We start from the raw sequence: 16,746 nt of genomic DNA on the forward strand, positions 1-16,746 counted from the left end.
CATACAAAGTAAAAAACTCAAAACACATAAATATCTTAAATAACATGTTTTGAAACAGGTTCGTTTACTTTGCACGTTTGCTAAGAGCACTTACTTACTTTATGTTCTTTTTTCAGCACACTCTGTGTTAGCATTGCACATAAGTACTCACGTAAGTTCTGCAAACCGAGGTTTCTGATGATGTAAGGCTTTAGATAATATGTACACGCTATGGATTGGATTAACAATACATGGTACGATAAAATAAATTTATAGGAAAACATAAAAAAGGTAGCTTGATTTAACTTTTTGTTTTTTTGGACGATACTACTATACGAAACAAAACTGTTCGTTTTGTATGGTATAGTAGAATTAATAAATATCTAAGGAATCATAAATAAATATATATAAATTTTATATCAGAACGACGTATAATCACGTTTATATGCCTTGCGGGGCAGACAGAGCCCACAGTCTTGAGAAGACTGATATGCCACGTTCAGCTGTTGTTTGGCTTAATGATGAAATAGAGATTCAAATAGTGACAGGTTGCTAGCCCATCGCCTAAAAGAAGAATACCAAGATTACAAGCCTGCCTCTTAGTTGCCTTTTATGACATCCATGGGAAAGGGATGAGTAGTCCTATTCTTTTTTTCTGTTGGTGCCGGGAACAAATCAGTAAGATTATGTATACGTACGTATTGAACTGATACACGCAATACTTACCAAGATTTTATGTTTTCTTAAGTCAATCACATCTAATAATAAACTTGATGATTGACTCCTAACAAAAATACAAATAATGGCTAATGATTTTGTCGCCTTGATGCGTAATGCACACAAGATTCGATAGCTGAGACCGATTTAGATGCACGTAAAAGTTTGTGCGTTTGCCAAATTAAAACACGCGCTCGCCGACTCCTGTGACCGTCCTTAACTTTATTAATAAAGTCATTGTTTTATATGCCACATACATACAATATAGATTGTATGGAGAAAATGTTTCTGAAAGTATTAATTATTTATGATATCTGAATTTTATTCACCTATTTCTTGTGTTTATTATTCCTATATATGTTTTTTGTGTACATGAGTTGGTAAATAAATAAATTCATCACTATACCAAGTAGCTAAACGAGGTATTTAAGTCTTTTAAGTGACTGTTGGCTTTGTCTACCACTTACGGGGTAAAAAGGTTTGTTTTTACTTGTACATACATGTAGGTATATACCTACGGAATTTTATTAGTTACTTTGTATAACTTATATAAGTTATACAAAGTACCTAATAAAATTCCGTAATTTTATTTTTGAAAAACTCTTTTTTTCCTTTTTACCCTGTAGTTTAAAGGTGATGTGGCAACTGCTCTATTTAACCATCGTTCTAGAAAATCAGTGTCAAACTATTCAAATAGTTGCACTTAATGCTCTATTGACAAACCCGTATTGACAAAAATAAGACTTAATAGAAGAAAAGCACTTACTGGTCTCAAATTCAGTTAAAATTTAGAAGCAATCCTTTTCGACCCACGCCACGCCATGATTCATTTGAATTTAAACGAGATTGAATTATTTATTGCTCTGTTTTATAGATGGGATATGTGATGTCGCTCCAAATGTATGGAACTCATATGTAGATGCTTCTGTGTTCTCAGTATTTTGTGTCACGAGCAAACATATCGGTGTGGTAGTTTTCCATGCTAAAATCGTTAACCTCAGAGCGATAAGAGGAGAGAGTATGAGTTACTCGTCCGCAACTCCCTATACAAATAGATCTAATTGAGTCAAGATTCATTTATCAATAGATATTATTATCAAAATGTTTTTATGTCAGTTAAGTAAAAACAAAAGATTATATGTATTTCATGTTATATTATATTTCTATTCTATCAGTAAGCCATTCAGCTGTACATGGCCTTTCAGTCTTTTCGTGACTGATATCAGTTCTGTCTTTCCCATAAGGGATAAAGGTAGACGTTATTTATAACTTTAAATTAATAAAAAAAAAATAGATCTGATGTTAGAATAAGATAAAACTTTTCAAGATTTTGATGCCCCAATTTTATTTGTTCCCGACACAAGTCGAATCAGTCAACCAAATTATTATTTGACATCACAGGTTAGTAAAGTATACAGATGATAACATATTGTTTCAAAAGATCGTTATGTGGGTGTATGATCTGATCACGTGTGTGTCCAGGCGGGGCTGGGAGAGGGCTATTTCGTAAAATACCTAGTTTACAGAAAGTTACTTATTTCAATTACTTTTGCATTATTTTTACATAACACTTAATATAACTTCCCGAAATAAAAAAGTTACACATTTTTGATAAATTAAAGTTCATTATATTTATTAGGTATTAGTTATAAAACATTCAAACTGAATATATTTTTTCTTAAAAAAGTATTTTTTTATAAGTAAATACATATTGTCACGTCTTTATTCCTCGCGAGGTAGACAGAGCCAACACTCTGTAAAAGTCAGAAATACGAGTACAACGTTCAGCCATATGGCTTTATGATGGTATAAAGATTAAAAAAGTATATTAGAAAAATTTTATAAGTATGAAAGACTTTCAGAAAAGCCACAAGAAATCTATATGTAGAAAAGATTTTGTAAAAATAAGGGTGACCTTAGAAACATATTGGTATATGTTTCTAAGGTCACCCTTATTTTCATAAACATAGATTTCCATTGTTATAATTTACTATATACTGACGATGACTTCTCAATTTCTTCATAAGCATAACGATACTTACCTGATTGATACTTACCTACGAAGTGTCACATCTATATCATTTTTTAATTACTAAACCCTTCTTCGAATCCTGGGCCTGCGCATGTGCGGCGTATCATTGTAGAACGCATCCTGTCGCGACGCCGACGCATCCATGAAGCTATAGTGCATTGGATCATAACGCGTACGCCCTTGTGACAGTGTTATAATAATATTTATATATACAATTTCTTATTACAGTGTATGTTAACTTTCAATGAATTTAACGGTAAGAATGTCATTTTTCATGTATCACTACGTGTTAACTGTATGACTATTTTAATATGATAATAAGAAATCCTTTAAAGCGCCACATCTATATATTTTTTAATTACTGAGCCTTCTTTGAATCCTGCGTCGGCGCATATGATGTCCTATCATAGTGGAACGCATCCTGTCGCGACGCCGACGCAGCCATGCAGCTATAGTGCATCGGACCATAGCGCGGTCGCCCTTGTGACAGTGTTATATGTTTCTTGTGATAGTGATTTTAACAAATAAATGGATTTAAGGGTAAGAACTTCTATTTTCGTATATGACAAACTTGCATGAAGTGAGTGAAGAATGTGAATGAAGCGAAGAAGTATGCAGGGATCTTGGCGTGGAAAGATATAGTGTGTAAAGTTATGCTATTTATCTTATTGTCATAATATATGTTGTATGGTTCCAGGCACGTTAGTATAGGATCACCCAGTCTCCTCTGAAGGAAGAGGATGGGTATTCATATGATCATGATGGCAATGATAAATTTAAAATTGTTTCTCAGTATAAATTATAGTTATTTAAAGCTTTATTTATATCAATACTATTTCTGAAGATATAAGTAGTAAAATATTTTAAATAGTAGGTATATTAAACGATTAAATATAGATAACTATATTTAATCGTTAAACTTTAACTTTTAATTCTTTAGTTAAACAATTTAAACGATTTTTTATCGACATGTGCTTATTTATCTCAATGGTAGTGTTAACGAACTATTAATTACTAATTAATTAAAATTGATACAATAAACAGTCGATGGCTTAGTTTCTGTTAATAAGGTTTTATTATAAATACCATGCTGACGTATTTTACCTTATCACTCCACTGATCCACATTGTTACTGAACCAGATTTACATGTTTTCCATATTGTTGTGTGTGTGTGTGTTATTTTTATTTAAATATTAATTATTCTCTTTTCTCATTTGTGTTTGTGTCCAGTTGATTCGAATAAATTTTTTATGTGTTTTATGTTTTATTTATTAATATCTTGATGCACAACTAACTTCATGGCTTTCAAAATCTTTTTCAAAAGAGAATTTTTGTCGACTGCGTTAGAATTTCACTAAACCCCATGGTTTCTGCTATGTTTAGCGGCTATGTTTTATTTGATACGTCATAGCTGAAGAATTAAATAAATAGATTTCGCTTTTCCTGGACCTTTTCCCGCTTTGATACACTTTGTGTTCTGCCGCGACATTTTTACTGTTATTAATTTTAAAGGAACATTTAAAACATTTTCTCTGAGTTTTTCGATTTTCTAAATTTCCAAAACTATTTATTATCCAAAATAACAGTCAATTACACCAACACTAGTGATATCTTTAACATCACTATCGTAAAACAATCAACACTAACACAGGCGGCTGACCTGACCCTCGCACGGCGATCTTTACCAAGATTTCAGCTCGTTATTTCTAGACCCAAGATATCTTTGTTCCTGGGAAAGCTAGATAGACCCTATAGGGGCTACCTATGAGACCTCTGATCATATTTATGGCTCACGACCAAGCCGACCACAATTGCAAACAAAGACAATTTATAATGACTGTCGTATTGTTTTGATTTAGTTACATATTGAAAAGATGTAAACATTTTGGCTCGTTAAAGAGTTATTAATTTTGGAATGCTGAACTGAAATAGGTTATTATGTTGCCTGCGAAAAAGTTGAACATATCAGGCTCCGATGTAAGGCAAATAAGGGTAAATTTGCATCTAGATATCTAAATAATATTAAAGCCTACAAAAAAATATTTTAAGGCTACATGTACAAGTAGTTACTTATAGATACATAATCTTCTACCGATCCGAGGAGGAAAAATAATCAAATTATATGTAACTAATTGACAGTTCACTGGTTTTATATATGCACAATAAAAAATATCATCTACAGGAAAGATGTAGTTATAAAAAATACGGGTTTGAGCATATTATGGGAATGCTAATACGCGCCTTTTGCAACTAAGAAATTTGATGAGATTACTAATATGCACCTTTGCAACTTAGAAATTAGCATAATTACAGGTACAAGTACTCTTGTTTATGGCGCTTACGCAAGTCGAAACACCAGTTTTCTAGGAAGCAAGCACTCTCCTTAGAAGGTAGAACAAGATACTGCAGGTTCCTTCAAAGCGAAGCCTTAAATGTCTCGTTTATAGTTAAATTTAGTTCGATAGAGTTCCGATTAGGCGTTAATAGCAGTAATCGCCTCTCGTAATATTTATTACCACAATTTGGTGTGTTTATACAATAGGTGATAATTTAGGTCGAAAACAACTGATAAAGTAATGTATTGAGAACTTTACCCGTTCGCAACAAGGCGAATATGTTTTTTAAGAGTTGTGCAAGTACGTAGTCTGTATTCTGCGGGTGCGTATTGATTATTATGGTTTTTAAGCGGATTTCTATAAACATCAGCATCAGCAGAGATTAGGTTCAATATCTATCCCCACCGCCGGGACATGTCTCGTTCGGAGATTTTAAAAAACATAGCATACATATAATCACGTCCCTATCCCCACAGGATATCAATGAATTCTATAGATTGACGCTGTATTATGTACCATCATTCATCGATCCAATAATTCTTGCTAACGATCTCAAGAAGTACTTCCTAGTACAAAAAGACAGACCTACTATTACTACCTACTGGTGACGACGTTGTCACGCGGCGTGCACCGTCACGCTGCAAGCGCCGGCGCAGCTATAACCAAGTTTATACCCACAGTAGGTATGAGCAAATTAAAAACATTTAAATTTGGTTTAAAATAAAACAAATCCCGTTAATTTCCGTTCCCGTGGCAATTTTGGTATATCCTCTCTTTGTGCACTGCTTGAACATCTGCCAATTTAAAAATCTCCAGACTCTAGATGTTACATTCGGTATTTCTTAGAAAGAAAATATTATAACATTAAATATTACTGAATTGCATAATACGTAAAGTAAATACGTATGAAAAACATTTAAGATGTCGAGTACTAGACGATTGCGCTTCAATTTCTAAATTTATCTGTTTAAACGGACCGGCTGCTGCATATTTTTATCGGTCATAACATGTACCTATTTAACATGTGCTGACGCAGATTCAAATTCATATTGTAAGAAGTCATGCTACGTTTTTGCAATATGTACGGAGAATAATGAAGATTTTTTAGCAAATTTATATTATTACTCGCACTTATGACAAAAAATCAAGTCGGTCAAGGGGAAGGCTAGCTTAACCACAGGCGCTTTTTTCCCTCTTCTTCATCCCAAAAGACTGTATAAGACTATAGTTACATCTTTATTGCTAAAAATTACCTATGTGTATTACACTAATAAGTATAAAACGACGATTAGATTAGTCTAATCATTAATAAATTCAGATTCCCAGAGCTGTCAAGCGGATCTATTTGTATTCGGCGCGTGTCACTGAAGGACGGCCGCCGCCCGCCCACTGAAAAATAAACCCGTTAAAGGGTCGATGAACCCATGGGCTTTTTTGTATTTATTCCAGAAGTGGGCTGATTTAAATAGGTACAGTTTCAAATAGATTCAATGCAGTTTTTGTTTTTTCAAGAGTTTGATAGAACTTTGTACGTGGAATGCTAAAATGCTGGCTGGGAATTATTTATTGTCGTTTATCTTGAAATACCTACGTAAAAAGGACATTATAAACCAAATATTGTTTGAATGTTTCTTTAACGTTATCACGTTCAGGGTAAACTGACCACTATGGCCCTAAGATTATGTATCAAAATAAAAAAAACGTTAAAAATGTTGGGTCACGTTACTTCCAAGTAGGTAGTCAAAGTTTTGTAAAAGCCAGCAGTGGACATCATACGGCTAATGGTCATTATTTTAAATTTAAATAAAGTAAAAAAATTATAAAAGATGCTATTCTATTTTACTAGAAATCATGATAAACCTATGCGGAGAAACTTGACTACATAACATCATATTAATGGAGTTGAAAAACTGTTTGCATACATCAGCATGACATTCAGACGTATCTGATATATCAGATGACCTCAGAAATCCAGACCCTATCTTTAGTAATGCTATATGAGGTAAAAGCGGAGGTCACAAGCCAATGTGATTCGTGAACACTGCAGTTTACCGGCACAGAACAAGGCTTGCATTATACGGACCTTTGACTATAGAAATTCACTGTGATAACAGAATTATAGCTATTAAAATATTTATGTGATGTAATTTAATATTTTAATAGCTATAATTCTGTTAAAATAATAATATTTGTAAAAAATAAGGTAGTTTTTAAATATACTGGTTTAATGTTTTTTTGTGGGGTTGTATCAGAAATAACAATACTTTTTAAAAGGTTTGTTAGTATATAGTGATTAATTTAGTTAATAAATATATACTTAATTAGATTATCAGAAAAAAGGAGCGGCGAGTTGAACTTTTATCTGGGATCTTAATTGGGAGTATTCTTCTATATTCTTTTTAAATTTTCTTCCATTTTGTATAAAATATATAAATAAGGAAAATAAACACTCACAAACATACGGTGGTAAAGTTACAATATCACATCGCTTCGTTTGTCAATTACCGGAATAGTACATTTTAGCATTATCCAATTGTTCGTAAGAAGTGTTTGAAAAATATAATCAACTAACGTGGGCTCCTTATTAGGCGAGTTCCTTAATTACTCTTTAAATATTAACCTATATAATTATCATGTTTCTATAATAACTTATTAGGTTTCTATTTAAATGAACAATATACTGCAACATATAGGTATTTTGTAACAACGCCTAAACAAACGTTTCACTTTGAAATACGTACGACATTGCGAATCGAATCTGTAATATTAAAATAACTCAGCATACAAACCGGTGTTTTGTTGAAGCTGAAACAACGTTTGGCGCTGTGGAACAATGTTTTTATTTTAAAAGATTAAAGAATGTGGTATTTTTTTACTGAAGACTATCTGGGGAACAAATGTCTGGCCATGTCGACTCCGCCGGGGCCGAGCAGGAGGGGAGAAGACCGAAGTAATCTTGGCTAGAGGTCGCGAAAGATGATACCTTTGCGTGCCAATGGTGTTAAGAGAATCCCAGGCCCCGAGACTTAATGGCAGAGGATGCAACTGTAAACAATTTGTATTATATAATGGAGATAAAATAATTAAACAGAAATATATAGTTATTCGCCATAGGTTAACAATTTTTAAAAAAAATCTAGATTTTAATGTGTTAGAAGTAATACAATAAAGAGCTGCATACACAATCTAGCAAAATTAAAACTAAATCTACAATAAATTTGAAAGATTATCAATACCTCTTCTCTAAGTAACAAAGCTACCTTTTATTTATTTGTGTAAATTGTTTCGTATTTAATATATCCGTTAGACCTCAATATCCGTGGGTAATCCATTCCGTGTTTATCACTTCTGGATATAAACTCAGACTGCAGGGCTGACCGCGAGCGTGCGCAGCTTTGTCGGTAGCAACATGACAACTAGGTAAATTCATTGAGATTACTTGGAGACCAGCTTAGATTGCAAGCTTCGGGCGAATAACCTATATGGTATTTGTACCAGGGTACGAATGGCGCAGAATTCCGATGTCTTGTGGTCGCGGCGGGCTCTAAGCGGCCGCGAACGACTTTGTTGGACCAAAATACGGGTACTGTTTCGAAATACCTATTGTTATAATGCTAAAGATACTTACTTATTAGCTAAACCCACCTTTGTACTTTTCATGCTATGAATTGCATTTTTTGTATGATGAAGAATTTACATATGTACTTACATAAATACATAATTTACTTCTTATTCATTTACTTTTACGAATTAAGGTACAAGGAAAATTTATTTATATTGATGTTTATATATACTAAGGTACTAGCTACCTAGTTAATATAGTCGATGTTATTAATTAGAATATTGCCTAATTTGAATATGGTGTAGGTATGTATATGTAAGGGTTTGTTTTATTGGTCTTATAAATATTCACTCGACATATAATAACCACTTTTCTAAGTGACTAATTAAGTTTTTATGATCCATCTAGTTATAGTTTAAATTTGAATCATAAATCATTGTAGAAAGTTAATAATCGTTTTATTGATTATAAATTTGAAAGTGGTTCATGGTATAAATATTAATAAGAATGAAATTATTTTCTACAAATACAATATACCGACTAATAATTAATTATCAATAAAGTTATTACGACTGCAAATTTATTTAGCTGATGTACCGATGGTAATTTACAATCGATCAATGTATTACCTAATTATATTTAATAAGTTGTCGCTTTAAGAATTGAATATTAAACCTTGATGTTTTTTTTTAAATTCATACACCTAATTAAGTCATTAACATTAATAGCATTCGGAATGAATCAGATTATCAGTAGAAAGTATCAGGACATCGTTAATTTTAAAAACATATGGCATTATGTTTGGATGTTATTTGTTTTAAAATTGTTAATTCATCACTCGATCAGTAGTAATATGGGTAATGTGCGTAAACGTCATCGACATTGAAATTTATCGAGTAACAAATCACCATTGTATTTATCGAAATGTATTCCTTAGACCATTGAACTGATATGTCTACTTTACAATTTTAATTTGATTCAGCTAAAGGCTTTTAATGGATTTTAAGACATGAGAGTAGAAATAAAATTCTTTAAAATAAATATAACATATTTCATTCAAAGATGATGAATAGTTAGGAATTAGTTATCCAATTGTCATATAGAAAAGGATCTATTTTAAAGATCCTTTTCTATTTTCACACATAATGTTACGTGCTCATATACCTTACCTACTTCTTTCTTAAATATGTCTTGTAAATACGATTTGTGCATGCATACATACTAACACTAGTTACAGCTCAATGTATTTAGAAGTTATGTAACGAGTACCTACAAGAACTTTGTTCGTTAGTTATTTAAAAAAAGTGTTTTTCTTCTAATTATCTTCCTCCTGGCATTAGACCCTGTTACATTGTCACCTTTCTAAGGAGGAGCCCAGGATGCATCTTCGACCATGATATAAGTAACTTCCTATTGTCATACAATTGATGAAAGTATATCAAACTAAACCATTTTCCTCAACTAGTTACATAGATAAGTAAGTACTTCCTCTCATTGTAGTCAAACGACTCGTAGACAAGGTGCGATCGGTAATTTGAAATTCAATGAATAAATATCAAAGATCGATGGGACCCGTCTGGGCCCTGGTGCACCGTTGCATTCTACATCCATGTTATTACGCCTACACAGCGGCTTATCGGCGGTTGCTATGCGGTCGCCATAGGACTCAGAATAGTAAAAGACAGAATATAAATATCTTATAGTTTTAGTCCTTGCACTACGGAGCTCAGGGTTTGTAACTATACCTAAATTGAACAAATATTTATTGGAACCCCACTAGGTATATATATTCTTAGTGATGTTCCCATTCACTATTATTTTAATACACTAAAGAGCTTTTGCCGTGGTCTTCGCTCTCGCGGAGGTAAAAAATTTTCTGAAAATCAGAGATTAGGTATTGCCTTATACTTAATTTTAAAATTGGTTTTGAGGTAATTTGTTTTAAACAAATTTTTTTTTATTCATACACAGTATGGATACTATTTTGTTTATCATTCAAACTATGCAGGCTTATAATCGTAACAGCTTTTTTACTGATCCCGGGAATTTATGGGACTTCGGCTTAAGTAAAAAAAAGGTTCCCAACAGGTAATTCTAGTTCAAAAATGGAACGCATAAACGATATACCATAACATGGTAAGCAGGGACGCATTGGGAAGCTAAGCGGCTTAATTAAATAAATATACGAGTATACTTGCTGATAAAATTTACCTACTATCGCATTGCATGATACATTGCCAAAATATGCATTTGATAACATTGATAAATTATATGCAATAAGAAGGCGTGGCTGTGGCGCGACTGTTACGAATAATAATACATTGCACCAAATACCTATACACGTAAGTTTTGAAATGCAGCGAAAATAAAATAATATCTTAATTATTTATTTTATCAGTGAGGATTCAAGTTGTTTTACCTGCTGTATTAAACGTAAAGGGAGGAAATTGAACGACAAATAAAAATAAATTTATTAACATTTTCGATCAAGGAAGACGATGTACTAATTATTATTAAAGTTTGAAGTCTTGACAACTTGTTTTTTACTTTTTGATGGTGTTGAGTTCGAAATATTTATTACTCGGCACAAGAAAATGCCAATAAACAGAACAAGTTCTCTTATTTCTTGTTTTCGGTTGTTGCAATACCAGGGCCACTGATTCTATATTGTCAGAATTTATGTTACGGCCACTATCGGTTCTCGTTCTTCGAGACGCCGAGGGCGCCAACACATCACACGGCCGACTCGTGCGCATCACGCGGCCTCTGTGTGTCTTTTATTTATACTCTTAACTTAAGTATCTAAGGAATACAACTTTATCAGTCGCGTGGAGGGATTAAGTGACGTTCTGCTGTAAACAAAATTTAATGATGTGGATCATTAGGGTGCAGAATGACTGAAATTGGTGTTGATGTCGCACGGCATCCGCTGACCGGGCGCCTCGCCTCATTCGTACGCTGCGCCAGTGCCGGGTGGCCGCTCCGCGCTTATCATAACTACGCTATCACCTACCCACCCTCATGTTAAACCGAGTTATAAATAAAAACAATAAAACAAAAATACTGTGGACACGCCGGGCCCGAGTGACAGTTTATCAGTGCATTCGTTATTTATAATTATAAATAATATCAGCAAATAAATAAACATTGGACACGTTCAAGTGGGCCGCGATCAGACGGGGTGATTGATGGACCGTTGTGTGTTGTGAACTTATCGTGCCTGATACATGACCTCCCCTAAGCTTGAGATGTCATTGGAACATGAGATTCCTGTGTTGATGAAAAAGGTAATTTTATTCATGGCCGGCATTAATCTGGCTTTATGGCTTTATCATGTTAATGAATTTCCTGCATAATTGTTGCAAGTTTCTTTACTACAAAACTACACTTGGCACTTCGTACACCTTACATTAAACATTGCCCCTGAAATATCACACACGGTCATGATAAGCTATCTAATATTTATTATCCATTTGTTAGACGACCTCACCTATTGCTACGCTAGTTATTGTTTTCCCTGCCAACCAGTAATGCGTAACAAAATGCAGTTACTGGCTGTTATCAGTTCGTCAGAAATGTGCAAATACTTACAACAGGAACGTTACAGTGTTGTGAAGTCGCTGTATTTTTTATTCCCATTTCTTCATAAATCAATTGACTGCATCGATTATTCTGAAGCTTTTGAGGTCGAGTTACTTATGTTACTGTTGAATTGCAATATACCTTTAAATAACAATAGAAAGTTGAAAATAATAAAAAAGTACAGACCGTCTTATTGTAACACTGCATTATATCGAAATCAGCTACTAAAACTCTTAACTTATTTCGACATGTCATTTCAAAAAATAGAAATCTGAATAATTGAGCTAATTTAAATGCGATCTTCAATAAATAATATTTAAGTAATACGAAGAATTGTATCGTTTTAATATGGATTCAGATGTGTGTATATCAATGATTAATTCAATGACATCCTTTTTACGAGTAAGACTGCGTTTAAGAAAAATACAAATATGCTACTCGGAAATAGCAAGGTAATCTAGTACTATTTATATTTACCATAAATAATATAAGGTGTAGAATAAATACTTCATTAGTACAATTTAAATTAGGTACCTTCGTACCTAATTAGAGGAATGCAACCGACTGTAAAAATGATATTTGTATATTCTTAGAGACCTGAAATATTCTAATTATTAAATAGGCATATTGTTTTACATGATATTTTTATCTTGACAAAGTTAAACTACCACTAAGCTTAACTTCTTGGGTCACCACTGCACCTTATAAGAAATATTTCTTTGATTTTTTGGTATTATTTTCTTATTGTCTATAAAAATATAAAGGGTGTATATCTATCGTAACTTAATACATAATAATTTTATTTGAACATGTGTGCTCTCTTTACTTTGTGATCATCCTAACCGTTTTATGGAATATCCGGATTGACATTTTTCTTGTTACGTCTCAAGTTACGACAATATGAATTAATAATGTAATGCCACTAGCAACAGTTAATTACCAATTTTTAACTCCATACAAATTGAGTACTAAATATGTATATTGGCCCGGCTTGACGACCGATGCTGGTATATAGGCATATATTGGAAAACGAATTGACAATTTCTTCAAAATATGCAATACCATATAGCTATTATTGTTGCCTTGTTTAACAAAATCTACGTGACCTTCGGTACTCTTTTTGTTACTTTTTGCACATTTGTTGTCAACATGGCGAGGCGTTTGCCTTGCCTGCAGTTTGTTGTAGTGTAGACGTAAAAAAATTTTGTCACGTAGAAGGAAGAATTATTATTTCCTGGCTAGAACGGAGAAAAATTTACAAATTGAAATTATAATAAAGGAAAAAGAGAATTTATCACTGGTATAATTAAAACTGTACCTATGTTTATACCTGAATAATTTGTACTATATGATACTTTTATGAAATGTTCCCAGTCACTAACGAAGATATTGAACTAAAAGACTATTAAAAATTAGCATTTGCTACCGAAACAATACTTACACAAAATTGAGACAATACTATCCTACCGGCGCTCAACGACCATTTGTTTAAGTAATATATACGTAGAACATTAAAAATTACCCTAATTCTAAATGAATCGTATACACTTAGTCGTTGTTGATATGTGCTATTTAGGTATTTAAAAAAAATAACTTTCTTGAATTTCTTTTGAGACAGACGATGCATATTTTTTACGCATTTCGGTTTATTTTGGACAAGATCATTGAACTTACCAATCGTATGTCAAGATTCTTCATTTATAAATGAATTTCATTAAATAACGTTAACTAATCTATATCATGTTTACTGTCATCAGCGCTATTAAGAATATTTGTTTTGTCACTATAATTTGGAAAGTTCAGTAACCCATTCAACTTTATAAATAACATACAAATGGTGTGATGTTGTAGTGTACAGGGTGACTTTGAATTTATTAGCATTGTTTTAACTTTATACTGTGCCCATTATTCTGAGTTAATCAAATCTATCATTACATAAACAGAATATAGTGATTTTGCACCAGCATAAAAAAATCGTCACTTATGTAAGTAGATACTTAAATAAAATGTAATTAATTCCCGCGGGAAGTGAAACAAAGGGGATTCCATACTTTCTGCGGGCGCAGCTGCCCTGTAGTACCTACCTCATTTCATCTTTGACGACTCGGTCAGACAGTCAACTTAGTGTATTAGAGCTCCGTATTTTAATATTACAAAAAACAGTGTTAAACAAATTAATTACTCATTACAACCATTTCTTGGATATCAGTTATACTAAAATCAACTATTCGTAAAGTTTTTAACAATTTCGTGCGTATATTATCCAAATTAAATCAATACAGTGCTTATAGTGAATAATTTGTGTGCGGGTATAAGTCAAGCTGCTGCGTCACGACTGCAGAGAATTCTCACGGTTCTGTGGTGTGCCTAGGAGCGCTTATTCCGTGCGGTGTGTGCAGAGCGCTTCCATTGTGTCGCTGTGACGCGAGTTTCAATTGATGAATGGTACAGAGAGGCCACTCATTCTGCCTAAAGTATTTGTCTCTGGGAGACAGGTGAATATTATCGTCTATTTTAATTTTACCCATTGTCAAAAATGAAGTGTGCGGGATGCATGAAATCAGTTAAAGAATTAAGTGGAATTAAGTGTACTTCTTCTACATGCGAAAAAACCTTCTGCGCTCTCTGCAGTAATGTATCAAGTCTCTCAGCGGATCGCAAGAAAAACTGGAAGTGCCCAGAATGTTGCGCTTCAAGCAAGAAAGGTGGTGATAATAGTCTAACACCGATCAGGACTGGCCACGAGAATGTTACCACTCGCAAAAAAACTGATTCCACTGGTAATGAATTAGGTATGTTGACTGAACAGCTCCGATCTCTTACACAAGAATTCTCTTTAGTTAAAGAGAAACTAGAAGATCTCACGCATTCTCTTTCACATACCAATGAGCGAATGGACGACATTATGTCGAAGATAGTCACTACAAACGAAAAAATAAAATATTTGGAAAACAGAGACAGAGAATTAGAAAACCTGCAGGCTACAGTTTCTCTCCTGAGGAATGAAGTAAATACGCAGGCTCAGTTCAATCTGCGAAATGAGATTGAAATCGTGGGTATCCCTGAAAGCGCAAATGAAAGTTTACAACACATAGTTTTGGTGGCGGCTAGGAAGGCGGGAGTTGACTTAGAAGACAGCGACATAGACTGGGTTGCCCGTGTAGGCTCAAAACGACCCCAAATGACCACTACTTTGCCTGAGGACCGGCTTTCCACGCCGAGGCCAATCGTTGTCCGACTACTCCGTCGCTCTAAACGCGATAATTTCTTGAAGTCATCAAAATCACGTAAGGGTATGACAAGTTCTGACTTGGAAGTGTCGGGTAGCTCCATGAAAGTCTTTTTCAATGAAAGACTCACAAAAGAAAACCGTTTCTTGTTTCGTGAAACACGTCTCAGAGCTAAACAGCATGGATACGCCTTTTGCTGGTGTAATCAGGGTACTATATATGTTAGGCAACGTGAGGGCAAAGGAGCTATTCGAATTTCCTCCCATCAGGAGCTGGATCGCGTACTTCCCGTGTCAGTGGAGGCGGCTGCCTCCAAATCTACAGAATAATAAATTTCTTCTTTATACTTTTATTATTATTAAGATAGAATTAATAAGCCGTTTATATTACTTTAACATAAGTTTCGCACATACTTACTTTGTGTCCCGAATGGTCTTTCTTGTTAATTTGACTGTGAATGTTTCGTTTTATGTTACAGTGTACCCATATTTGTGTTTTAAAATTCGTTATATATGTATTTCCTGGGATTTTTTCGATGTTCCTAAAACCTGTCTCAACAAACTACCGTACTTTACTGTATTGAATTCGTCTATGATATATTGTTTAACGCGGAAAAAAATTAAACTATTGGAAAGTAACTCTTTTAATCGTTATGTGTAATGATGAAATATCATCAGATCTAGACGCAATGAATATTAACTGTAAAGTATTGTCCGATGAAATCGACTGCAAGCGTTGTTTTACTTCTCTGCATGATTTTAAACTTATGACGTTGAATATCAGAAGTATTGGCACTAACATTGACTCCCTATCTGTTGCTCTCAAGCGGCTCGATATATGTATCGATATTATAATTTTAACGGAATGTTGGCTTAGCGTAAATAAAGTAATCCCGCAAATTTCTGGATATAATTCCTTTAAAACAAATAAGTCTTACAATCAGAACAGTGGCATTGTCGTATATGTAAAAAATATCTGGAATGCTATAGTCTCTGAACCACCTATATTAGAAGCCGACAGTTTAAGTATTCATATCCCTAACGTGATTGATGTTCTGGCTTTATATCGTTCACCTTCTTTCCGCAACTTAGACAAATTTCTCACTTCTTTAGATAACTTCGTTAAGGACAGGAATGCGTTGCCATTTCTGATCGCAGGAGACATAAATGTTAATATTTTAGATGTGTCCAGCACCGATGATGATTATTGTGTCAGTCTGGAATATCAATGTTTCATGGCGGAATACGGACTACTTCCAGCCATCACAGCTTCTACTAGACAATCAAGATGTATTGATCATATATACA

At 33.6% G+C, this 16,746-nt stretch overlaps 2 protein-coding genes across 3 annotated transcripts in view; both read left to right on the forward strand.

The window, feature by feature from the left end:
- Positions 1 to 3,241: 3,241 nt before the first annotated feature.
- The window catches only part of LOC106135172 (glycogen-binding subunit 76A), a 29,061-nt gene continuing 15,556 nt past the window's right edge, over positions 3,242 to 16,746 (forward strand). Inside the window, exon 1 of one of the 2 annotated variants that reach the window (XM_060946547.1) lies at positions 3,242 to 3,268. In XM_060946547.1, the coding sequence (XP_060802530.1) occupies positions 3,257 to 3,268 (12 nt within the window). In that variant the 5' untranslated portion in view covers positions 3,242 to 3,256. Of the gene's footprint in view, positions 3,269 to 11,471; positions 11,915 to 16,746 lie in introns of those variants that run through there. The other variant, XM_013335401.2, reaches the window with a different exon arrangement.
- LOC106136907 (uncharacterized) lies at positions 14,746 to 15,768 on the forward strand. Its single transcript, XM_013337575.2, has one exon. It carries the CDS (start codon positions 14,746 to 14,748, stop codon positions 15,766 to 15,768), a length of 1,023 nt encoding a protein of 340 aa, XP_013193029.1.

The sequence above is a fragment of the Amyelois transitella genome, chromosome 11, assembly GCF_032362555.1.
Source record: "Amyelois transitella isolate CPQ chromosome 11, ilAmyTran1.1, whole genome shotgun sequence".
NCBI classification, from domain to species: domain Eukaryota; kingdom Metazoa; phylum Arthropoda; class Insecta; order Lepidoptera; family Pyralidae; genus Amyelois; species Amyelois transitella.

Bases quoted from the DNA above. Each gene is read 5' to 3' on its own strand.
- LOC106136907 (XM_013337575.2), top strand. From the start codon at position 14,746: ATGAAGTGTGCGGGATGCATGAAATCAGTTAAAGAATTAAGTGGAATT.